Source organism: Cordyceps fumosorosea, assembly GCF_001636725.1.
Source record: "Cordyceps fumosorosea ARSEF 2679 chromosome Unknown scaffold_43, whole genome shotgun sequence".
Taxonomy (NCBI): domain Eukaryota; kingdom Fungi; phylum Ascomycota; class Sordariomycetes; order Hypocreales; family Cordycipitaceae; genus Cordyceps; species Cordyceps fumosorosea.
The window spans coordinates 113,122-135,808 of NW_017387343.1; the positions used below are offsets into that span (position 1 = coordinate 113,122).

At 57.2% G+C, this 22,687-nt stretch overlaps 9 protein-coding genes across 9 annotated transcripts in view; 7 read left to right on the plus strand and 2 right to left on the minus strand.

The window, feature by feature from the left end:
• Positions 1-284: 284 nt before the first annotated feature.
• ISF_09219 (copper amine oxidase 1) lies at positions 285-953 on the plus strand (the record flags this gene model as incomplete). Its single annotated transcript, XM_018852822.1, has 1 exon — positions 285-953. One exon carries the CDS (start codon positions 285-287, stop codon positions 951-953), a length of 669 nt encoding a protein of 222 aa, XP_018700030.1.
• Positions 954-1,025: 72 nt separating this feature from the next.
• On the plus strand, positions 1,026-1,805 carry ISF_09220 (copper amine oxidase 1; the record flags this gene model as incomplete). Its single annotated transcript, XM_018852823.1, has 2 exons — positions 1,026-1,129; positions 1,202-1,805. 2 exons carry the CDS (start codon positions 1,026-1,028, stop codon positions 1,803-1,805), a joined length of 708 nt encoding a protein of 235 aa, XP_018700031.1.
• A 3,646-nt stretch (positions 1,806-5,451) lies between these two features.
• ISF_09221 (agmatinase precursor) lies at positions 5,452-8,733 on the plus strand (the record flags this gene model as incomplete). Its single annotated transcript, XM_018852824.1, has 5 exons — positions 5,452-5,538; positions 5,616-5,902; positions 7,452-7,578; positions 7,639-7,765; positions 7,823-8,733. The coding sequence occupies 5 exons, from the start codon at positions 5,452-5,454 to the stop codon at positions 8,731-8,733; spliced, it is 1,539 nt and encodes a 512-aa protein (XP_018700032.1).
• A 308-nt stretch (positions 8,734-9,041) lies between these two features.
• ISF_09222 (phosphatidylserine decarboxylase family protein) lies at positions 9,042-10,391 on the minus strand (the record flags this gene model as incomplete). The annotated part of the gene is made up of 2 exons (XM_018852825.1): positions 9,042-10,043; positions 10,101-10,391. The coding sequence occupies 2 exons, from the start codon at positions 10,389-10,391 to the stop codon at positions 9,042-9,044; spliced, it is 1,293 nt and encodes a 430-aa protein (XP_018700033.1).
• A 417-nt stretch (positions 10,392-10,808) lies between these two features.
• ISF_09223 (Pyridoxal phosphate-dependent transferase, major domain protein) lies at positions 10,809-12,356 on the plus strand (the record flags this gene model as incomplete). The annotated part of the gene is made up of 3 exons (XM_018852826.1): positions 10,809-11,020; positions 11,073-11,206; positions 11,263-12,356. The coding sequence occupies 3 exons, from the start codon at positions 10,809-10,811 to the stop codon at positions 12,354-12,356; spliced, it is 1,440 nt and encodes a 479-aa protein (XP_018700034.1).
• A 226-nt stretch (positions 12,357-12,582) lies between these two features.
• Positions 12,583-14,213, minus strand: ISF_09224 (aldehyde dehydrogenase; the record flags this gene model as incomplete). Its single annotated transcript, XM_018852827.1, has 3 exons — positions 12,583-13,008; positions 13,157-13,799; positions 13,846-14,213. The coding sequence occupies 3 exons, from the start codon at positions 14,211-14,213 to the stop codon at positions 12,583-12,585; spliced, it is 1,437 nt and encodes a 478-aa protein (XP_018700035.1).
• A 609-nt stretch (positions 14,214-14,822) lies between these two features.
• Positions 14,823-18,281, plus strand: ISF_09225 (AMP-dependent synthetase/ligase; the record flags this gene model as incomplete). The annotated part of the gene is made up of 1 exon (XM_018852828.1): positions 14,823-18,281. One exon carries the CDS (start codon positions 14,823-14,825, stop codon positions 18,279-18,281), a length of 3,459 nt encoding a protein of 1,152 aa, XP_018700036.1.
• Positions 18,282-19,057: 776 nt separating this feature from the next.
• On the plus strand, positions 19,058-20,670 carry ISF_09226 (S-(hydroxymethyl)glutathione dehydrogenase; the record flags this gene model as incomplete). Its single annotated transcript, XM_018852829.1, has 4 exons — positions 19,058-19,201; positions 19,305-19,728; positions 19,825-20,288; positions 20,392-20,670. 4 exons carry the CDS (start codon positions 19,058-19,060, stop codon positions 20,668-20,670), a joined length of 1,311 nt encoding a protein of 436 aa, XP_018700037.1.
• Positions 20,671-21,969: 1,299 nt separating this feature from the next.
• Positions 21,970-22,687, plus strand: part of ISF_09227 (Lipase, class 3) — a gene marked incomplete at both ends in the record, with an annotated part of 1,732 nt that continues 1,014 nt past the window's right edge. The window contains 3 exons of the mRNA XM_018852830.1: positions 21,970-22,052; positions 22,096-22,151; positions 22,240-22,553. Of these exons, the coding sequence (XP_018700038.1) occupies positions 21,970-22,052; positions 22,096-22,151; positions 22,240-22,553 (453 nt within the window). The remainder of the gene's footprint in view (positions 22,053-22,095; positions 22,152-22,239; positions 22,554-22,687) is intronic.

Sequence of the window (22,687 nt, forward strand, 5' to 3'; positions counted from 1 at the left end):
TGCTCTCATAGTCAGGCTGCGAGCATGTGACCGGACAAAGCATCGTACGCATCTCAAGCGTCCTGCAAAAGTCCTGCGAAGCAGCCCACGCACAGGGAGGGATGTGAAGGATGCCAAGGAAAGGAATACCCGTGGGTTGCGTGGCTCGGAAGCCGCACCGCCCAACTTTCCGCTATTACTACCTGGCCTACAGCATGCAACTGAATACGAACCATGTTTACAATTCAAACTTGTTGGTGTTAATCTACTCACCGATTTTGCGCTCCTTAACTGCCCTTGTTTCAATGTCTTGCCCTCATACACACTCACTTGCTGCTCTCTCGAGCGACGAGATCCGCCTCGTCAGCAGCATCATCCGCCATGCCCGAAAGCGGCCCCTCTTCCTCCGGAATGTCTTCAATCTCGAGCCGCCCAAACGGGAAATGCTGCCGTATCTCGACGCCGAACGAGCCGGCTTCCCTGATCCCGCCGCCTCCACACCGCCCCCGCGTCGAGCGCGCGCGCAGTACGACATGATCGAAGAAGACGGCAGCCGCTCCTACATGGAATCGACCGTGGACGTCGCAACAGGCAAGGAGACGGAAACCCGGCTCCTGGAGCAGCACCAGCACACGTCCTTCACCGTCGACGAGTTCCAAGAGTTCATTGACAGCGCGCTCGCCAGCCCCGTCTTCCAGCGCGTGGTCGAGGAGCTGCAGCTCCCGCCCCATTGGCAGGTTTACATCGATCCCTGGCCGTTCGGAGGCTCCGATGTTGAACCGGGCAACACCCGTCGCCTCACACAACTCTTCTTCTTTGCGCGGGGCATGACCAAGAACAACGACGACGTGAACCACTACCCGTTCCCGCTTCCCTTCTGCGTCGTTATGGACACTGCCACCATGGAGGTCCTGCGCGTCGAACGGACGGCTACCGGTGGCCATGAAGATCTTGAGGCCGACTTCGCCGTGTAGTTGGTAGGGGAAGATTATCCTGTACCGCAGAAGCCGACTGAGCATCAGAGGCATTCTGAGTACATCCCAGAAATGCTGGACAAGCCGGACCGCATGGACTTTAAGCCATTGGACGTGATTCGGAAACATGGCGTGTTCTTTACTGTGACGGACGGCGGCCTCGTCGAGTGGCAGAAGTAGCGCTTCCGCATCTCCTTCACGCCGCAGGAACGCGCCGTGCTTCACGACATACACTTTAACAACCGCAGCTTGATACACAGACTTTCCTTTAGCGAGCTTACCGTCCCGTACTGTGATCCCAGACCGCCCCATCATCGCAAGCAGGCATTTGACTTTGGCGACGTGGGCGCTGGCTGGACGGCCAACCAGCTCGGCCTGGGCTGCGATTGCCTCGGCGCGATTAAATACCTGGACGCTACTCTGGTAAAGCCGGATGGCGAACCGAGCACTGTCAAGAATGTCATCTGTATCCATGAGCAGGACGATGGTATTCTGTGGAAGCACAACAATCTCATGACAGGGCGCGCAGTTGTCGTGCGCGACCGAAAGCTGATCATTCAATTCATCATTACCCTAGGCAACTACGAATACATTTCTTCTTACCATCTTGATTCGCGGAAGGTATTCACCTCGAGACACGCCCGACGGGTATCATGTCGCCGGGTCAGCATCGATCCCGGCAAGACGTCCCCGTACGGCACCATCGTCGGACCCGGCGTCCTCGCGCAAAACCACCAGCACATCTTCGCCGCGCGCATCGACGCTGCCATAGATGTGCACCGCAACACTGTGACCACCGAGGACTATTTGCCGATGCCCATGGAGCCGGAGCGGAACCCCTATACACAGTGATAAGCACAAGTGCTTGTAATACCCAAAGCTCTGTGGGCTTATCTAGCTGAAAGAAATCTTGGTCCATGAATATTTGCCAGCGGAGACCCTGTATGATGAGGTGCGACAGATGAGCCATGGCTCGCGTCGTTGATGGACCATGAATGCGGTTCAATGCTGACGCCCCGATCGCCATGATGGCGAGAAAAAGGACGTTGGGCGAAGTTTCTACACAATATGTTGGATAGTGTATAATAGGAAGCTATTGGTGGAAATAGTGCCAGTATGAGTGGATGTATGAATTCATCATTGTAAGACTGAGGACATGGTCACCGTCATCGACGTTGCCCTCAACGACTGCTGCATCCCGCTGTCGCCTCTCTGGACTTTGTGTGGTCTCAACTTATTCTTGAGTATTTTTAGCACCTCTTGTCGTTTTCTTTGCGAAAGAACGCTGCTTTTGTCTCCCTGTGCCTGCTCCCCCATGCAGTTCATTAGGTACTCTGATATACCTGCAATTGTCGGCGGGGTTTGACCCGGATTCAATCCAAGAACATCATCTACCAAATCAACGACGCTGTTTTAACTGGCAGAGGAGACTGTAGAAGCTTCGTTAAAAAGCCAGGCGGTAAATTCATCACCACTCCCGGAGGAGGGCCGGTCGAGCTGGCAGCCGTTAAAGACGGACCCGGCTAACATCACAGATGAGGTAGATGCGCCTGTGAATAACGATGAACCTAAATCTGATGGAAGTGAAGCAGGGTCAAATGTGAAGTCGTGGAAATCATTTGCTGATTCGGCGCTGAATGGAGGGATGGTGGTGGGAGGCCCTCCTATGGCTTCGTCCAAGGTCGTGGGTAAGATGGCTCCCGGGTCGTGAAATGGGTCGGAAAAGTCCAGAAAGTCATCCAAGTAGGCGCCATCAGAGTCGAAGCCAACATTGACCTCCTTATAAGAGAAGTCCTGAGTGAACTGGAATCTGCAAACGTCGGCACCAGCATTCTGTCGACAGGTTGTCTCACCCGCGCCATCCTGCAGATTGGGCTGGTTTGCCTCTTGAGCGCACGAAAGCTCATCTTCAGTCTGCTGCCCCGGAGAGTAGCCTGAGGAGATATTTTTGTGTTGTAATGGAGAAATGTGCGGCTTCGATGATGCAAATGATGTTGATGAGTGCACTACTACTGATGGCTTCGTGCATGACCTGGTGACCAGGTTGAGTGACCGGTCATAACCAAGTCCTGCCGTGGATATCTGCCCAAACAGCAGGTCTGAGAATGCGGCCTCGACAGATGGATCACCCGTGCTGCAAGTAGTTTGTGGCGAATGCGCGCACTTGCCAAGGCTGGCTTGTCGACTTTTGTGGCGAGCCTTATGTCGATCAAGGAGGTCTCTTCTCACGAAGGACCTGTAACAGCCACGAAAGTCACAGACATAGATGTGCTTCGGTGCGTCTTTAATCACTCATTCAGTTTTTGAATCAGCTTTTGAGTTTAGAAGGGGGGGTTGCGCACGGTTCAACCGGTGACGGTATAAATGGCCGGCCTGGGAATAGGTCTTGCCGCATCCATGAAAGGTACATCGGAAGGATCCAGCGGACGAAACCCCGATATTTCGGTGTGGGTTTGCAATTGGCACGCTTGCAAAGAGACCAGCACTTTGTTGTTCAATTCTCTTGGATGTAGATTTCATTCCGTGAGCTCGAGCCGATCGAGGGCTGAAAAGGTTTGGCTTGGCTTGGCTTCGGCTCCCGGGTGTAGGGTAGGTATGTTGTGCTGCCAAAGTGAAGTTGCATCATCCACCATCTACTGCGGTAGTAAAGGTGTTCAAGTAATTTTGACCATGCTGATGGATAGCGAGAAGCTACGCAATAGTTTCTGCTGCCAGTCCACGCTCTATGTAACGAAGCTGCACATCCGAGCCCAAGACATGTTACCGCCCTAGGCAAGCTGCAGCGGCCAACTAACCGCAGATCACAATGAGGATCTGCATTTGTAACTCCTGACTTTGGAGAATAATTAATAAACAAAACGTGCTGTATGCGTCATGATTTGTACTGCTTCGGATTCTGGTGACACGTAGTAACCCTAGGTGGGTGGGTGGGTTGGGTTGTTTGGCTCTGCCCAGCATATTCATCGGACGCTATGGCGATGATCGCCACATACGCACTCTACATATATATATATATATAATATCACACTTAGGGTCTGAGCGATATAAAGCGCTGTGCTTGGGGGATTGCTTCCGGCTGACAGTCGCCGTCGCAAGAGGCAAGATCTGAACCTGTAAGTTTCAGACCATGAATCGGCAACTAAGCCGGCAAGCTCGATCCGGCCTCTTTCTCACCTTGCCAAGCTCACGCATGAAATACCCTGTACCACCACCTACACATACCTGTCTTTGGCAGCTTTCCATGTCGCCTCAACAGTATCCAAGATGCATTCGTACCATCAACAAGCGAGCTAACTACAGATACAGTTCATAGAGTTGTGCTCAAGTAGGTAGCAAGAAACTGCACCTTGCAGGTATGGCTTTTCTTGGGCGACAGCCCCCTCCACTGCTGATCTCTTCCACCGCTGACCTCTTCCACCGCTGACCTCTTCCACCGCTGATCCCCTCCCCTTCTGATGCAAGCAGATCGGCCTGCATACTCCGTCCTCTTGCGTTCCAATGTTCCAGTTTCTTCTGAAGTCTTTATGGTATTCGTGCCTAAGTGGACGCTGCAGATATATTGCAGCTGTAATTCGGCCATGACCTTACACCATTGGCTATGAGGCGACATACAGTAGGCGATGGAAGCAGGTGCAGCAAAATGCAATTGGGTCTCCACGAAGCGGTTGAGTGGCTGGTTGATCCGGATAAGGGAGTCTGCATATGCATGACCAAGAAATGCAAATCTCACTTTGCCACACGATACAAGAGATGATTTATACGCATACCGAGCTCCCACGAGTAGAATGCGCCATGGGACCTGCTCTGCCGCGCTCGCTCGCTCCCTTCATTCTCGAGATGTGGGCAAGGCCGAGATGGAGCAGCACAGAACTCCAGGATTTGCTGACACGGCTGGCTCGCTATTTCATGGCCAATGAGAGCCAAATCACGGCTGCAGATGTGTCAAATTGCCTTAGGCAACTAGCCGACGGCGAATTGACTACCCTGAAGCGGCTATTTGTCATTTTGTATCACTGCCAGGTTTGCTTCTTTTTATTATCATCATCATCATTATTGTCATAATTATCATTGTGATTATTCTTGTCATTCTTGTCATTTCTGTCACCCCCATCATCCTTATCATCTGTATTATCCTTATCGTACTTATCATTATTATCATGACCATCCTACACTCCGACGGCATTGGCTGACCACTCTAGCAACAAACAGCCCACCGAATTGGATCTACGACACCACCAACGCAGAGATGACACCCATACAAGCCCACGGCCACTAGCAGAGGGAGGCTTACATCGCATCCAGCTGGCGAATGGTGACCGCGAAACAAGGCGGTTGGCAGCAGACGACTTGGATACGACTTGGAGCTCACAACCCGCGGATCCGGTAGCACATCCAGGGCATCAGCTAGAAAGCGCTGCGACTCCTCGTCTTGTTACCGGACACGGCCAAGCCTCGCCCTCACCAGCGCCAACCTCGTCCACCGGCCGTCAGTCAAGCGATGTGTTTCTTCTGCCTTGGAACCCTCGTGCTGGAGGCTTCAGAGCTCAAGACACTAGCCGTCAGCTCCCCGCCCCAGGTGCTTCGTGTGCGAAGACGGCGACACCACCCACCGATGCCATTTGCCATGCTCAGCCCGGAGTGCACCTAGCTGCCATCAGCCAGGTTCAATTTGCGCCAGACACGGAAAAGCTTCTGCGCGACTGCAAGTTGAACCCTGCTGAGTTCTTCCGCTCTGTGCAGGCCGCCAAGGTGGCCTTGCCAACGGGACAAGGCTGGGAGGCTGCGATAGCTACCAAGAAGCACAATGCCGACTCGCGTGACGTATTGAGAGTGCTCCACAGGTTCGAGTGCTACAACATCTACCGCCATGTTGTCGAGGCAGGCCTCCATACGGGCGAGCACTGGATACGGGAAAGCCGCCTGGAGCTCGTCAAGACACTTTGCCAAAAGTATCCCGAGCGCTTCCCAAACAAAAAGACGACGAATAAATGCCTGAATTGGATAGACCAAGGTCATAAGTATCATGAGTGGACAAAGGCTTTCGGGGTTTGCTCTGACCTGGGCTATCTAATTGCGTTGCCGGTAGATGTGCCTCACTCAGCGTACGTCTCCGCCCTTGACATGCAAAAAAATGACTGCTAACGAACGGATAATCCAGATACACATCCAGATGCACAAAAGAGCAAATGGCTACTGCCAGTGCAAAACTGATGGAACTCGGCATAAACCAACTTGTAATGGATCTGAACCTCACGAACCTGGGTCTATTCATTGCAGCAACGCTCAAAAACATGACTTCCAAGAAGCGAAATCGTCCTCAAGGTGGGCACCGAAGGCAACCGATTGGACACCGAGTCGCTTTGCATCGTGCTAACTCACCCCTTGGAAGCAGAGCAGCTGGACCCAATCTCACGGAAAACTCTGCGTATGACGCTCTCAGCAGGGAGCAGCACTGCTCCGGGCAGCGAGAGGATTGGCACGGCTTTTTCTGAACCAGTGGCAGCTGGTTCAGAAGATCAAGCTGCCTTGTTGTTCGGCAACAATGACTCTGCCCTAGTCCGGACTTGGATGCAAGACCAGCACGCTCCTAGCACACCATTTGTCAACTCAGTCAACTCAGCCATGATGGACAGTTTCATGACGTGGAACGGCAATGCGGATGGTAATACTTGTCTGCTGATATCGCGCATTGTACGCTGCTAAAATGTGGATAGTTCAGCTGAGGCAGCCGCAACCAGAGCGGCTCTTCAGCGAGCTGGAATATTCGCCACCGGCAGGGGGGTCGACTGCCTCGTACGGGCGACACGGTATTGCTTCGCTAGATCAGGTTTTGTAATAGCATAGACATCAAGAGTTGTTAGGGGTTTAATACATTCAGGGTTAGACACGATACCGTCATGTGCAAGTGGCCGGTGAGCCGCGTGAGAACAAGGCCGACGGCGCTCTGACGCTTGCCGAAGGCCGCAGCAGACAGCTGGGATTGGCACAGCTGGGCTACAGAATCGAGATCGAAGTCACCTCCTCGACTGCGGCGACACCAGCGGTCGATGACGAAGGGGATGAAAGACGCTGCACAGCAACTCGGTGCAGTGAAGATCTGCGTGCAGCGTGGGTCGAACCCCCCTACACCATTATTCGATACGAAATCATTTATGCATAACAAATAAATAGAGCGTCAGCGCGCAGTACCGTTCGCCCCTTGTCCAAAATCACAACGAAAGATAAACGATAAGCTATCCAGGCCGCACGTCGTGGAATCTTGTCAGCACAGACAACAGGATGGCGTCCCCATGCGTTGAGAGCCAGAGGAGGCAGGCCGGGGACCCTCGTTGTGCGGAATGAAGTGGCTCTTTGCGAAGCGGTAAAGCCTGCCGCGGGACGAGTTGCGTCGCCGTTTCCTGTCTCCGAGAGGACTACAGCTTCTTGAAATAGGGGAGACCGAGACGCAATGCCCGGAGGAGCTTGCTACAAAGAGCATTCATTGCGGACCCGTTATAGGATGGCTCTTCGATCACTCTTTGCGCGCGTCTTGGCGCTGGCTGCGCTGGTCCTCTGGCTCGTAGACGCTTCTTGGGCCGTCAAGACAGAGACGACTGCTGAACTGGAAGAGAAATGGGGCTCTGACGTACGCGTCCCCAGCCTATCCGAGCATGAATATTGACCGAGACTGACTGATGGTGACTAGTGGGCGATCTCCGGGATATCGACCTTCAATCATCTTCCGCATTCGAAATGTCTGGTGAACCAGTCTCTTGCGTTTGACATTGCCGTCGTCGGGCTCCCCTTTGACGCGCTTACAACCTATCGATCCGGTGAGGCCAGTCCCCGCACTCGCAAACACCTTGGCAGTGACTGATGACAGAACACAGGTGCTCGGGAAGGTCCTAAGGCCATCCGCTGGGCATCCGGACGGCACCTCTCCACGCGCAGCTTCCACACCAAACTAGGCTTCAACCCGTACGAGTCGTGGGCGTCGGTCCTCGATTGCGGTGACGTGCCCATCATTCCCAACGACCCGGTGCTGGCCATGGAGCAGATGGAGGACGGGCTCGCCAACCTGCTCTCGCACCCGACCACGACCGACCGCTGGTCGCACCCGCGGCTCGTGCTGCTCGGCGGCGACCACTCCGTTGTACTGCCGATGCTACGAGCGCTCAAGACGGTGCGCGGCGAGCCGGTCGCGCTGCTGCACTTTGACGCGCACATGGACACCCTGGCGCCGGACGCGTACCCGCGCAAGGCCTGGAAGTCCAAGGCGTCCGAGGTGCACCACGGGACCGTCTTCTGGCACGCCGTGCAGGAGGGGCTGCTGATTCCTCGGCGGCTGGTGCACGCGGGCATCCACGGGCGCGTCACGGGCGCGGCGGACCTGGGGTCGGACGACGGCATGGGGTTCCTGCGCATCAGCGTCGAGGAGATGGACGACGTGGGCGCCGACGCCATTGCGGATAGGATCTACGAGGTGATTGGCCCGGACGTGCCCGTCTACGTGAGCATAGACATTGACGTGCTGGACCCGGCGTTCGCGCCGGGCACGGGCGCGCCGGAGACGGGCGGCTGGACGTCGCGCGAGCTGATCCGGATCATGACGGTGCTGGGCAGGCTCGACGTGGTGGGCGTGGACGTGGTGGAGGTGACGCCGGCGTATGATAGTGCCGGCGGCGACACGGCGTTTGCGGCTGCCAACCTGGCGTACGAGGCCATCTCGATGATGGTGATGCACGAGGAGGAGAAGGCGCCGAAGGAGAAGGCGCGTGAGAATGTGCGAACGGAGCTTTGAGAGGCACGATGTGTTTGTTGGTTTGTGGGCGGGGTGCCGCAAAGAGAGACGATGGCCTTGACCGAGTTACGAAAATGATGTCGGTGATGGAAGAGATTTAGTAGTCAATGGCGATAGAGGAATAGAATCGAAAAGTTGGGCGCTCTGTGATGCCTACCCATGCCTCCTGACGGCCTGAGGTAGAAGCCCCGCCTGGGACGATGTTTATTTGAAGCAGTTTTCAATCACGACATTATCTCTTTGCGAGAACGTTATTATCAAGGTAAGGAGGATTCACTAAGAACAACTTTAGAATTCTTTCTAAACATCTACAGCACTCTGGCGATTTCGCTATTCACCGCGATGCACCTCTCCGTAATCTCAGCCTGCCCTTCCAGCGCCGCGTACACCAGGGGCGAGAAGCGTATGGGCGCCTTCTCCTCGAAGAGCAGGCAGTACGAGCTGCCGCCGTAGTGGAAGCACCCAATCTCCTGGCCCTTCTCGACGCGCTCCCCCTCGCGCACGCTCGCCACGCAGCCGGACACGTCCGCCATGCCGATCGCGACGAACCCGACGCACCCGATGCGCGCGTCGTCCGCCTCGATGACCACGACCTCGCGCGTGGCGATGGAGCTGATCAGCCGCTGCGACGCGTCCGGCGCTTGCCGGTCGGGACTCGGGTCGCCCGTGGCCTCGTCGCGGTGCTCGAAGCCGTGGGCCGGGTCGGCGACGAAGTAGGTGCCGTCGACGTGGGCGACCTTGACGACGGTGCCGGCGACGGGCGCGTGCCACCGGTGGTAGTTGAGCAGCGAGAGCCAGCCCTGGAGGACGGTGCCGCGGTGGAAGCGCGCGGCGACGGCGTCATCGTCGTGGCCACCGAGCATGGCGCGGAAGGGGTAGGTGGTGCCTTTGAGGCTGAAGGGCTGCTCGGCGGGGACGGCGGTGGCGAGGGCGAAGGGGTGCGACTCGCAGGGGTTGACGATGACGGAGACGTCGGAGGCGGAGGCGACGGGGCGCAGGCCGGGCGCGAAGAGGCGCGTGAAGAAGGCGTCCCAGGAGGGGAACCCGTAGGCGGGGAGTGAAGGGTCGCAGATGAAGGCCTGCTCGAGGGAGGGCACGGCAAAGGGCGCGTTGTGCGCGGTGTTGACGGAGTGCAGGAGTTCTTCTATCGCGGCGACGGACAGCCAGTTGCCCTCGTCCTCGGTCAGGGTGGACAGAGAGTCGCCGCTGGACAGGAAGACGGCCCACTGCTTGAGGACCTCGCCGAGCAGGGTGTTGACGTCCGGGCGGCCGAGGATCTCCGCTCCCGTTCTCGTATTCATGAACCAGATCTAGGGATATTAGACTTTTTTGACGAGATGGGATCGCGTAGGTTGGAAAAGGCATACCAAGGCTTCGTTGATGGGACAGCCGATGACGCAGTCGGAGCGCGACGTCGACGTCCACGGCGGCACGCTCTTGAGGCCGCGATCGATGGCCTGGATGAAGCCGCGATGGTCGCGGATTCTCGGGAATCCAAAGGCATCCGGGGCTTCTTGGAAGTTCTCTGGTATTTCTTGAAAGGCCTTCTCGAATAGTTTCATCAGCTCATCGTTGTTTTCTATCATGAGCTGCAGCTCCTGGACGATAGGTGCGAGCATCGGCCCCGGTTCTGGTGCTGAAGTCCCGTTGGCGGTCATGATTGCGGATCTTGATGGTGGCGAGGAGGCATTCGCTGTGTTAAGCTGCGTATGAGCAAGTGGCAAGGTAATAAAGTCACCTCCGATGTAATCATCTCTTGAAATCCCCAGCGGCACTCGGCAACCGAACGACTGCCTTACCTGGTCGCCACCGCGGAGTTGGTTGGGCTGCATGCTATCCACGGGGGTACTGCATTGCATGGAGAATACTTATACTGGCAGTGGGTGTAAGATAACCAAATGCGGAGACCGCTCATCATCTGGATCAAGTTGCTATGAAGGCCTTGCTCGGCGACGTAGCGAGTACACACTGAGGCCGAATTTCACCGAGTCGACTTCCTCCTTCACAACAACAGATTCAATTGATTACATTTATCAACACGCTGGGTCTCGTACCATCTCATTTCGCGCACAAAAATGGAAGAATCTACTCCGGCGACCAACGGCTACCACCAGAATGGAGTCTCTCAGGATGAAGCTCCGCGGTGTACACTCTGTGCAAAAGAAGCTCCTCGCGATGTCCTAGACATGGAGGAAGTCCGATCCCATTTTCCCATCCTCAAGCAAGGAACAACGGTGCCGTTCAACAATGCTGCCGGAACTGTCGTGCTCAAGGAGGCCGTGGAGGCGTTAGTCCTGAGTCTCTCTCCCAACTCAACCCCGCGATGCTGACTCCGACAGGGCGAGCAAGCTCATGTACGACATGCCCATCGACCACGGCGATGGCGATCCGCGAAGCAACGCCGCGCAGGCCGAGTACGCAAGCGTCATCAACCAGTGCGCCGGCTTCATCAACGCCGACCCGTCCGAGATTGGTCAGTCCTGCCCCGGAAGCCGTCCACTAACCTCTCCACTAACAAGCCGGTCACAGTTTTCGGACAGTCAACCACCGCCCTGCTGCGGCTGCTCGGGCAGTCCCTCCGGAGCTATCTACAGCCGGACTCGGAGATGGTGTGCTCCACGCTCTGCCACGAGGCATCCGCCAGCGCCTGGATCCATCTCGCGCGCAGCCTCGGCATCACCATCAGGTGGTGGACGCCCGCGCTCGAGGACGAGGACAGCCCGTGCCTGACGCCCGACTCGCTGCGGCCTCTACTCACCCCCAAGACGCGCCTGGTAACCTGCAACCACGTCTCCAACGTGGTCGGCACCATCCACCCCATCCGGGAGCTCGCCGACCTCGTGCACACGATCCCGGGTTGCCTGCTCGCCGTCGACGGCGTCGCCTGGACCCCCCACCGCCCCGTGGACGTCCAGGCGCTCGACGCCGACTTTTACTGCTTCAGCTGGTACAAGGTGTTTGGGCCGCACCTCGCGCAGCTCTACGCGGCCCGCGGCGCGCAGCAGCGCTGCCTGAGCAGCATCAACCACTTCTGGTTCGACCCGGCCACGCTCGACGGCAAGATGCACCTCGGCGCGGCGTGCTACGAGCTCGAGGTCATGTGCGCGCCGATCACGCGGTATCTCGGCGCGCTGGGCTGGGACGCCATCGTCGCGCAGGAGACGCTCCTGACGAGAGTGTTCTTGGAGTACCTGCTGGCGCGGCCGGGGGTCTATCGCGTGTTTGGGCGGCGCACGCCGGATCCGGAGCGGCGCGTGTCGATTGTGATTTTCGAGGTGCGCGGGCGGCAGTCGAGCGAGGTGGTCATGCAGGTGCATGTGAGGGATCGCTTCCGGATTACTTGGGGGGACTGCTGGGCGCCAAGGCCGACGTTTGACAACTTGAGGCCGAGTAGTGACGGCATTATCCGGGTCAGCTTCGTGCACTACAACTCGGTGAGCGAGGTGCGGGAGCTGTGTGAGGAGCTGGAGCGGATTACGTGCCCGTTGAAGAAAGAGGCCGAGGCCAACGGGCATAACGGGGAAGAAGAGGCCGCCCAGGCCAACGAACATGGCGGACAGGAAGCGGCTGTCCAGGCTAATGGGCATGGAGGGCAGGAAGCGCTGTCCAGCAGCACGATTTGAGCTTATTGACGGAATTGCGGGAATCGATTAGCGCGGGATAATTTAGACTAGAAAAATACAATTTTTCTAAAGTAGAAAAGATGAATGATTTGGAAACTACCGACGCACCGTTGCGCGCCAGATAGCTGCGCTTTCGACATGGACACTGCAATCGCAGCCTACAGCCATCAAAGAGAACTTCCAAAAAAAATAGAAAAAAGTATCGTTTCCATAATAACCTCTCATTTTACAACATCATCCCCATGTTGACGTGAACAGCCTTGACCTGCGTATACGCCTCCAGCCCGGCCTCGCCCAACTCGCGCCCGATGCCGCCGCTCTGCTTGACGCCCCCGAAAGGGCACGCGAAAGTCGCAGTCCTGGCTACTATTGACCCAGACCATGCCCGCCTCGATCGCCGCCGCCACGCGGTGCGCGCGCTCCAGGTCCCGCGGGAAGACGGCCGCGCCGAGCCCGTGGTGCGTGTCGCTGGCCGCCGCGAGCGCCGTCCGCCTCGGCGTCGAACGAGCAGACCACCGCCGACGGGCCCGGAGATCTCATCCCGGTAGATGGCCATGGACGGCTCGACGTCGACGAGGACGGTCGGCTGGAGGAAGTAGCCCTTCCCGTCGACGGGGCATGCTGAGCCGCCGGCGAGCATCTGGGCGCCCTCCTCGGGTCCCGCGTTGCATGTAGGCCGGCCACGACGCGGTCAAGCTGCGCCTTGGACACCTGCGGGCCCCCTGGAAGGTCTCCGGCCGCCACTGGTCGCCCGACCATGCATGTCTCCTCGGCGGTCTTTTGGAGGGACGGCCAGGAACGCGGGGTACACCTTCCGGTCGACGAGGATACGACTCGTCGACGTACAGATCTGGCCCGAGTACGCCATGGCGCCGACCTGCGCCGACTTGGCCGCCTGCTCCAGGTCCGCGTCGGCGAAGACGAGCAGCGGCGACTTGCCGCCCGTCTCCAGCGTGACGTCCTTGAGCGTGCGCGCCGCCGCGGTCATGACCGTTGCGCGCCGTGGCCGCCGACCCGGTGAAGGTGACCCTGTCCACCAGCGGGTGCTCGACGTGGCCCGCGCCGGCCTCGGCGCCGCGCCCGTTGAGGAGGTCGACAACGCTAGGCGGGAGGCCTGCCTCCCGGACGAGCCGCGCGAGGAGCAGGATACTCAGCGGGGTCTGCTCGGCGGCCTTGAGTACGACGGCGTTGCCGTAGGCTAGCGCCGGGCCGAGCTTCCAGCCGGCCATCATGATGGGGCTGTTCCAGTGGATGATCTGCGCGACGACCGCGATGGGCTGCCGAAGGGTGTAGGCGAGCTGCTGGGGAGTCGGGTAGAGCGCCTGGCCTTGCATCTTGTCCGCCCATCCGGCGAAGTAGCGGATGGCGTCGATGCCGCCGGGGACGTCCTCTCCGAGGGCGGATGTGTACGGGAGGCCTGCGACGGTTAGCATGCGGAGCGGACTTTTCCGCGATTGTTCGGTCTGCCACTTGCCGTTTTCCCAACGACACGACGGATGCGAGGACCTCCTTGTGATGCTCCATCAGGTCTGCAAGCTTGAGAAGAAGCTTCCCTCGCTCGAAGCCGGGAAGCAACTTCCAGGCATCACTCTGCAATGCCTTCCTGGCGCATTTCACGGCACGGTCTACATCATCTAGGGATGCCGCTGCGACACTTGCAATCTCAATTTCGGTGCTGCCTTTGTTAACTATGTGGTGGATCCATTGCAAGCTGAGTACCACGTACGCTGGATCCATCGCCGTGATGGGAGCCCCGGTGCCCTGTCCGAACTCGGTGTTGATGAAGAGCCCTAGGCGCTGCTCGTAGGTATGGCCATTGGGAGTGGTGAGCTCCAGAAGCAGGGGTTTCTCCGTCATGGCAGCTCGGATATTGCAAAGTCGAAAGGTCTAGTATAATTTTAAAGGTCAATCCAGATTGGAAGCTTCAGTATTGTTGCAAAGGTCAATATGAGGTTTGGCTGCCTGGTAGTACGCTGCTGCGGATGATGCGACGGCAAAGATGGCCGCAAGTAGACGACGTCTCTAAAGGCTCTGGCCAATTGTACACTCTATTCTCGTGCAGAGCCAGGAGAGCTATGCGACGTAGTCCAAGAAAAGAAATGTTTCCCCTCCCAATTGCTCGCATGCTGATGAATGACCGTGAAACCCGCGTGGCACGAGTAGAGCGCGTGGCGCTCTCCAGAACGCCTGCCGGGCAGGTTGATCCCACCGAGATTTCATGTGCAAGGGAAGGAGTAAAATGCGTCATCAGATATTCAAAGTTCATACAAAGTACACCACACGCCGATAACGGCAGCAAAACTGCAGCTGTCGCTGCCTGCCTGCTGTCTATGACATCTTCCATCGTGCCCATGCGCACCAACGCTCAAGTCATCCGACAACCCCGTTACGCTCTTTCATGTAACGAGATTTAAGCACTCTTAAAAACTTCATCCTTTTCACACTCTTCTCACACATATCTGAAAAATGCCGACCCTCACCGATGCTGAGCTCGACGAGCTGTGGACGCAGAATGCCACGCCGCCAGTCGCCGTCTCAACGCCCATCCAGGAGCTCATCGCCCAGCGGGCCGACGTGCAGAGGGACATGCCCTGCGTCGTGTCCTGGGACGGATCGTACAATTACGAGCAGCTGGTGCAGAGGGCGTCGAACCTAGCAGACCACCTGGATCGAAAGGTCTGCCGGAAGCACGGCCAGGTGCTGCCCATCTTGATGTACAAGTCCAGCTGGATGCCCGTAGCCATGATGGGAGCGTTGATGGGAGGCTGGGGGACAGTTCCTCTGGACGCCAATCTGTCGGCAGCCAAGCTGGCGGAAATACTAGAACGACTGAAGCCGCCTTGTATCCTGACACTGTCCGACATTGAGATCTCGGTCAATGTGGAGATCCCAAGACTTGTGGTTGATCGGCTCGGACTCCTCGACTGGCCCAGCAAGCCAAGACCACGGACAGCGAAATCGACCACCAACATTACCGCAGTGGTCTTCACCTCAGCAAGCACCGGGGCCTCCAAGGCCGTGACGCTCGACTCGCAATGCGTCTCGACCGCGGCCGTCTACGGCTCGCAGATCTTGCAACTGGCCAGCTCGTCGCGCGTCTTCCAATTCTCGTCCTATTCTTTCGACATCAGCCTACACGAGATGTTCATGACTTTAGTGGCCGGCGGCTGTCTCTGCATCCCCTCGGAGGCGGAACGGCTCAACAACCCAATCGCGGCGATGAACGCCATGGGCGCCAACTTCATCTGCACCACCCCGTCCGTTATGATGAGCGTCTTCGCCGATGCCATCCCCTCCTCGTCCATCGCGACCATTGTGCTCACTGGCGAGCCGCTAGCCTCGCGCATCACGCCGCTGTTCGACACCCCGGCGCGGCTGTTTAGCTGGTACGGCGCCTCCGAGTGCCCCGTCGTATCTCTCGGCCCGCTGCGGCGGGAGACGTGGGCGCCGTCGCAGATAGGCTCCCGCCGTCCCGGCAACTGCTGGGTGCAGAGCACAGACGATCCGACCATCCTTTGCAGATTCGGCGAGGTTGGCGAGCTCTTGGTAGAGAGCGCGATGCTGACCTCTGGATACCTGGGCATGGAACGCAGAACCGAGGAAGCCTTCAGCGTGGACCCGGCATGGCTATGCCGCGGGAGTGGACGGGTTGCCGGTCGTCGGGGCAGGCTGTACAGGACTGGCGACCTCGTGAGGAACAACCGCGACGGGACGCTCGACTTTGTTGGGCGCAGGGACAGCGTGGTCAAGATCTGCGGCCAGCGCGTTGACACGCATCTCGTCGAGCAGTCTGTCTGGGACGTTTTGCGCGAAACGCACACGGCCTCCGAGGTGGGAGCCGTCGACCTGGTGGTAGAGGCAATCGACGTCAAGGGCGACCTGAGCGTGGCCTGCTTCGCCGTCGTCGGCGACGGGGTAGTCTCCAAAAACGAGCATGCCCCATTACTCAAGGGCTTGGTCAAGCCGGATGCGCCGCCGGTTGAGATTCGCGAGCCCAGCCCGCCACTGCAGCGCATCCAGTCCGAGGTGGACGCCGCGCTGCGGGAAAAGCTGCCCGCGCACATGGTGCCGACACTGTACCTGCAGCTCTCGCGCATGCCCTTCACCGTGAACGGCAAGATTGACCGACAACGCCTGCGAGCCCTGTCCTCGGAGATTGCCGCGGAGAGGCTCTCCGCGTTTCGCGCCATAGTCGGTCGCGCCGTCGACGCCGCCGCGCCGCAGAACAAGTCCGAGGTTGCCGTGCAGCGGCTCTGGCAAAGCCTTCTCGGGATCGAGGTCGGCAAGCTCGCCGTCACATCGAGCTTCCTAGAATGCGGCGGGAACTCGCTCCTTGCCATGAAACTCGCCAAGGCGCTGGTGAAGGAGTTTGGGGTGTCGGTCGCGGTGCCGCGGCTGCTGCGACGAGAGGCAACGATTCGATTCATTGCCGAATTGATGCAGCGACCGCTATCGGATCGGCATCATACCATGCATCGCATAGACACGGCCTCGGTACTGGAGACGTGGATCGGTAAGCTGAAGACGTGCGTCCCGACCGGCTGCGTTGACCGGTCGGGGAGACACGGCGGCCGGCGCGTGCTGCTCACCGGAGCGACGGGGTATCTCGGGACGCATATCCTGAAGGAGCTCCTCGGCAACGACTCCGTGACCAATATCCTTATCATAGCGAGAGATCCGGACACGGCGGCTGCGAAGCTGCGGTTGCGTGAGGTTGCCAGAACGGCTGGGTGGTGGCAGGACGATGCGTTCGACCGCATCACGGTCTGGGCAGGGGACTTGGCCAAGCCCGGGCTCGGTCTCGACGAGCATCAGTGGAGGCAAGTCTCCCAAGTCGATGCCGTCATCCACAACGGGGCGGTTGTCAACTACAGCGCCGAGTACGACATCCTGGAGGCGGTCAACGTCCAGTCGACCTTTCAGCTGCTTGAGGTCGCTCTGCATTCTCCATCCATTCAGTCCTTCGTGTATGTGTCAGGTGGTCCAAAGAAACTAGCCAATCACTCAGAGGCGCAGTTTTTGAGATTGCTGGACGATGCCGAGGGGTATAGCCAGTCCAAGTACGTGGCTGAACAGTTGACTCTAGCTGCGGGCCGGCTGCAACTTCAGTCTGTCGAGAACCACACGAGCAGATTCCCTGCGTTTGACATGGGCGAGCAAGGATGCAGCTTCTCCGTTGTGAAGCCAGGGTACATAATCGGCGACCAGACTTCCGGCATCTCAAACACGGACGACTTCATCTGGAAGCTGGTCGCCGGGGCAAGTCGCATGGGGTCGTACCCATCCGATCCCGCGGATTCGTGGCTGGACGTGGCAGAGGTCGACTATGTGGCACGGCGTGTCGTTCTCCGCGCCAATCCGCCAGAGCGCACCAGTTGCCCAGGGCGTGTCAACGGGGTAGGCGCCGACCGGGCTCACAGCAGCGAGGCTCGCAGCGGTCCGACACACGAAGACATAGATCGCGGCCTCACGGTAGAGCGGTTCTGGCATGCCGTGCAGGCGCAGACTGGGCAGTCTCTGGAGCCGAGAGAACGGAGTCTGTGGTTGGCGCAGGCGCACGCAAAGATCGAGGATGACGATGACGGTCACCCTCTATCCAGCATCATGCCGTATCTGGGGACGAGTCTCGGCAGCTGCTCCGACGGCGAGGGCAAGGCGGGCGTCCAAACCCACGTCTCCCCTCTTGACGGCCCGGGTGAGGTAGATGCAGCGGTGCGACGCAGCGTCCAGTACCTTTGCGGCATTGGCTTCATATCACTCACGGACAAGGTAGGCATGGAGGGCACGTCTCGGGTAAATGGCAATGGGTTGTGCGAGCAGGACAGGGACGGTTGCAGGCAGACGCTGAAGAGTGGCATGGTCAACGGGAATGGTTGGAGAGTGCCGCATCGCCTGGCCATCGGCAGGTCCAAGCTAAGAATCTAGAGGATAGGATGGAAAGAGAGGGTAGTATCAATTGAGCGCTTCGGAGTTGGCAAGTGCATCCGTGCTCATCGCCTGGTTAGCTAGACCCAGTGGTAGATGCCTTCGTTTTTAATCAGTATCTCTCTATTTTGAAGAAAGCAGGACAGGTCACACATGACTATGTCTATGGACCTGAAAGTCGCTCTCATGATTTTATTTTTTATTTTATTGCTTATTTTTTGGATCAGCCTGAATTGAAGATGGGTATTCGTAGTTTGATGATTGATTTCCTGCTTTCATGCGCTCGCAATCGGTTTCGACAGACAGAGGCAGCAAGCAACATACAACCAATCAAATGACATCATCGGTACATTTCAGTTCCACGGTAGTAAAATAGCGCCAAACGCGTCAATATGACAACGAGTGGGTTCTTGGGCGATTCATCGCAACTCCCACTAGCCTAGCCGTCTTGGACTCTTTTCTGAGTCTATTCCCGTTTTTGCTATGCTCGCACCAACGGCTTTGTTTATAAATCTCGATGTAAATGGTACGTCATGGTGGAAGATAATCTCATCGTGTTGCCATTTTGCGACTGGTTCTCGATTTAGTTGGTATGTGGGAGTACACGTCATGTACTTGAGTCGGCGTCATCATCTCGTCAGGGTAGGAGCGGCATCTAGCGCGGAATGGAGAGGATAAAAGCGCCGTCTTGTCTATGACTTGTATCTTTCTAGGCCATAATATCATCAAATTGATTGCTGGATTAATCATATTATTTTACAAATCCACGTCTTCAAATGGCTCTCGCGCAGGCAGCAAACATTGCGGAGAAGATTGCCGGCCACGACGACAACGCCATCACCCAGCAAGATGTCTCGACATTCCCCTCGGGCGGCAAGGACGACACGATGAAGGCCCTAGTCTGGATGGGCAAGAACCACGTCGAAATAGGCATGCCCCCCTCAAAACCACGCACAACACCCCCTGATGCCAGCTAGCTAACTATACCTCGTCTCTCCGGCAGCCGACGTCCCGCGGCCCAAGCTCGTCGAGGACCGCGACGTCATCCTCAAAGTTACCGGGAGCACCGTGTGCGGCTCGGACCTGCACCTGCTCCACGGCGCCATCCTGGAGATGAAGAAGGGCGACATCCTGGGCCACGAGTTCTGCGGCGAGGCGGCCGTCGTGGGCCGGGCCGTGCACAACGTCGAGGTCGGCCGGCGCTACGTGGCCTCGTTCCAGATCGCCTGCGGCGAGTGCTGGTTCTGCGAGCGCCGGCTGTCGTCGCAGTGCGAGCGCACCAACGCGAACACCCTCCAGCGGGAAGCGTACGGCGGCCGCACGGCGGGCATCTTTGGCTACGCGCACCTGACGGGCGGCTTCGCGGGCGGGCAGGCCGAGTACGTGCGCGTGCCGCTGGGCGACGTCAACCTGCTCGAGATTCCGGACGGCGTGCCGGACGAGAAGGGTGAGTAGACGATTGACTCTCCGCTGTGTCCAAAGGATGGTGGTGAAAAAGATTTTGGGTTTTGCTGACGCGACTGATGACCCCCCCAAAAAACAGCCCTCTTCCTGTCCGACGTGCTGGCCACGTCGTACCACTGCGTCGTCGACACGGGCGTCGAGGCCGGCGACAGCGTGGCCGTCTGGGGCGCCGGCCCCATCGGGCAGATGGCCGGCGTCTTCGCGCTCGACAAGGGCGCCGAAAAGCTCATCTTCGTGGACACGGAGCCGCGGCTGTCGACGATGCGCGGCAAGTTCCCCGCGGACAGGCTGGAGCTGGTCGACTACAAGGCGCCGTCCGGCGATGAGAAGGGCACGGTGGTCGGGCGGCTCAAGGAGCTGTGCCGCGGGCGCGGGCCGGACGTGGCGCTCGAGTGCGCGGCGGGCGAGTACGCCAAGGGCTGGCTGCACCGGCTGGAGATGACGGTCGGACTGGAGACGGACACGAGCGAGCTGGTCAACGAGATGATTGAGAGCGTGCGGTCGTTTGGCCGCTGCGGCGTGACGGGCATCTACGCTGGATTTGTGAGTACCTCGCTTCCACTTTTTTTTCTTTCTTGTTTTTCTCTTCTTTTCTTCACATGTCTCTTCTTTCTTCTTCTTCCATGGACGACACTAACACCAACAGACCAACCACTTCAACATTGGCTCGCTCATGCAGCGCGGCATCCGCCTCATCGGCAACGGCCAGGCGCCGGTGCACCTGTACTGGAAGGATCTGCTCAAGGACATCGAAAGAGGCAAGCTGGACCCGATGCAGATGGTGTCGCACCGGGTGCGGCTGGAGGACCTGGACAAGGTGTACCACGTGTTCGACGAGAAGAAGGACGGGATGCAAAAGGTGTTTGTGGAGACGAAGTTCTCGTATCCGGCGAGCAAGGACAGCCCGGCGTTGACGAGGTACTGAACGATGGATTGGATGAGGGTGGTTGAGGTGAATTGCAGGCTGGGATGGGACGGGAGTTCACAGGTATCTTGTATGGCAGGTAACATGAGATAGTGAGTGGCTGGTATATCGAGGGCATCACTGACTGGAGTAGTGGGGAGCAAGGCAGCTATGTGAAGTTGATGATTTCTGTAATTGATGAGTTCTGTAAATTGATGGCTTCTCTAAAATTGATGATTTCTGTAAATTGATGATTTCTGTAAATTGATGGCTTCTCTAAATTAATGATTTCTGTAATTGATGAGTTCTATAAATTGATGGCTTCTCTAAAATTGATGATTTCTGTAAATTGATGATTTCTGTAAATTGATGGCTTCTCTAAATTAATGATTTCTGTAATTGATGAGTTCTATAAATTGATGGCTTCTCTAAAATTGATGATTTCTGTAAATTGATGATTTCTGTAAATTGATGGCTTCTCTAAATTAATGATTTCTGTAATTGATGAGTTCTATAAATTGATGGCTTCTCTAAAATTGATGATTTCTGTAAATTGATGATTTCTGTAAATTGATGGCTTCTCTAAATTAATGATTTCTGTAATTGATGAGTTCTATAAATTGATGGCTTCTCTAAAATTGATGATTTCTGTAAATTGATGATTTCTGTAAATTGATGGCTTCTCTAAATTAATGATTTCTGTAATTGATGAGTTCTATAAATTGATGGCTTCTCTAAAATTGATGATTTCTGTAAATTGATGATTTCTGTAAATTGATGACTTCTCTAAATTGATAAAGTCTCTAAATTCTCTAAATTGATGATTCCTCTGCTCAACAAGATTATCATTATTGCATCAACTTTATAAATTTTCTTTCTCGTCCAATCCAATCATCCTCAGGCTGGAACGGAACATCTCCGGTACCCCCGGCCTGAAACGGTAACCTTTTTCAGTGGGCCGCAGCGGTTACCGAAATAGGCAACCGTTGTTTCATGACGGATAAAGTATGTACAAGTAAGTCTAACTGATGCCAAAGTAAAAACTAGAAAAAATACGCTTAATGTTAGTGTCAACAGCATAGTTAGTTAGACGCAGGTATAAGGGGTATATATACAACGCCAAGTGGCCTGTTTGCCCAGCCGATCACCTCATGTATCTGCAGTGTCATGTGTTCATGTCTCAGCTCGCCAGCCTTGTGCGACCCATGGACCGCATCACCCCTCTCGTCTCTGTCAGCCTTTCGCTCCAGCCTTCTCCCCCCCTTTGTCGCCAAACCCAGCATCTCTAGCTTCCCCTTGTGCAACGGGGAGCGAAACACGATGGGTTGGTTTAGCAGCAGCAAGAACAAGGACAAGACCAGATCGTCGTCGTCGCGGTGGAACGTCTTTGACCCGCCGACGGCGTACAGAAGCGTCGTCCCAGCGGTGTCGCCTCACCATCACCAGCATCACCAGCATCACCAGAATCACCACCAACGGCTGCCAACACAACAACCACCACAGTATCCATACCAATATCCCGCACCTTCACCACTACCACCACCACCACCACCACCACAGCAGCAGCTCTACATCTACCCTCATCACCAGCTCCCCTACGCAAACCACCAACCGAGCCCAATACCACCACCAACCGCCCCCGGCCCCGGCCCAGCAGGGTCCGCTGGGCCGACTCCGTCGTCGACCAGGCCGACGGCCGCCCCGTCCGGGACGCTTACGGCGCCGTCGCCGCGCGCCTCGACGACGCCATCGCCCGCATCGACCGCGAGCAAGCCGCCTCCGCCACCCACGCAGCCGCCAACCACCACCACCACCACCGCCGCCGCCCCTCCAAGAGTCAGCCGCCAGAAGTCGCCGTCACCGCCATCGAAAGGCGCGCTCCCGGCACCGGAGGTTTCGCCAAGGTCGAGCTGTACGCCAACTCCAAGCTCCCGCCCTGCCTGCCCCCGCCGGCGCTGCGCCTGCCCGCCTGGCCGCTCCTCTGCCTCGCCGCGCGGTACTCCTCCCTCGCCTACGCCACCCCACCCCCCTCCCCCTC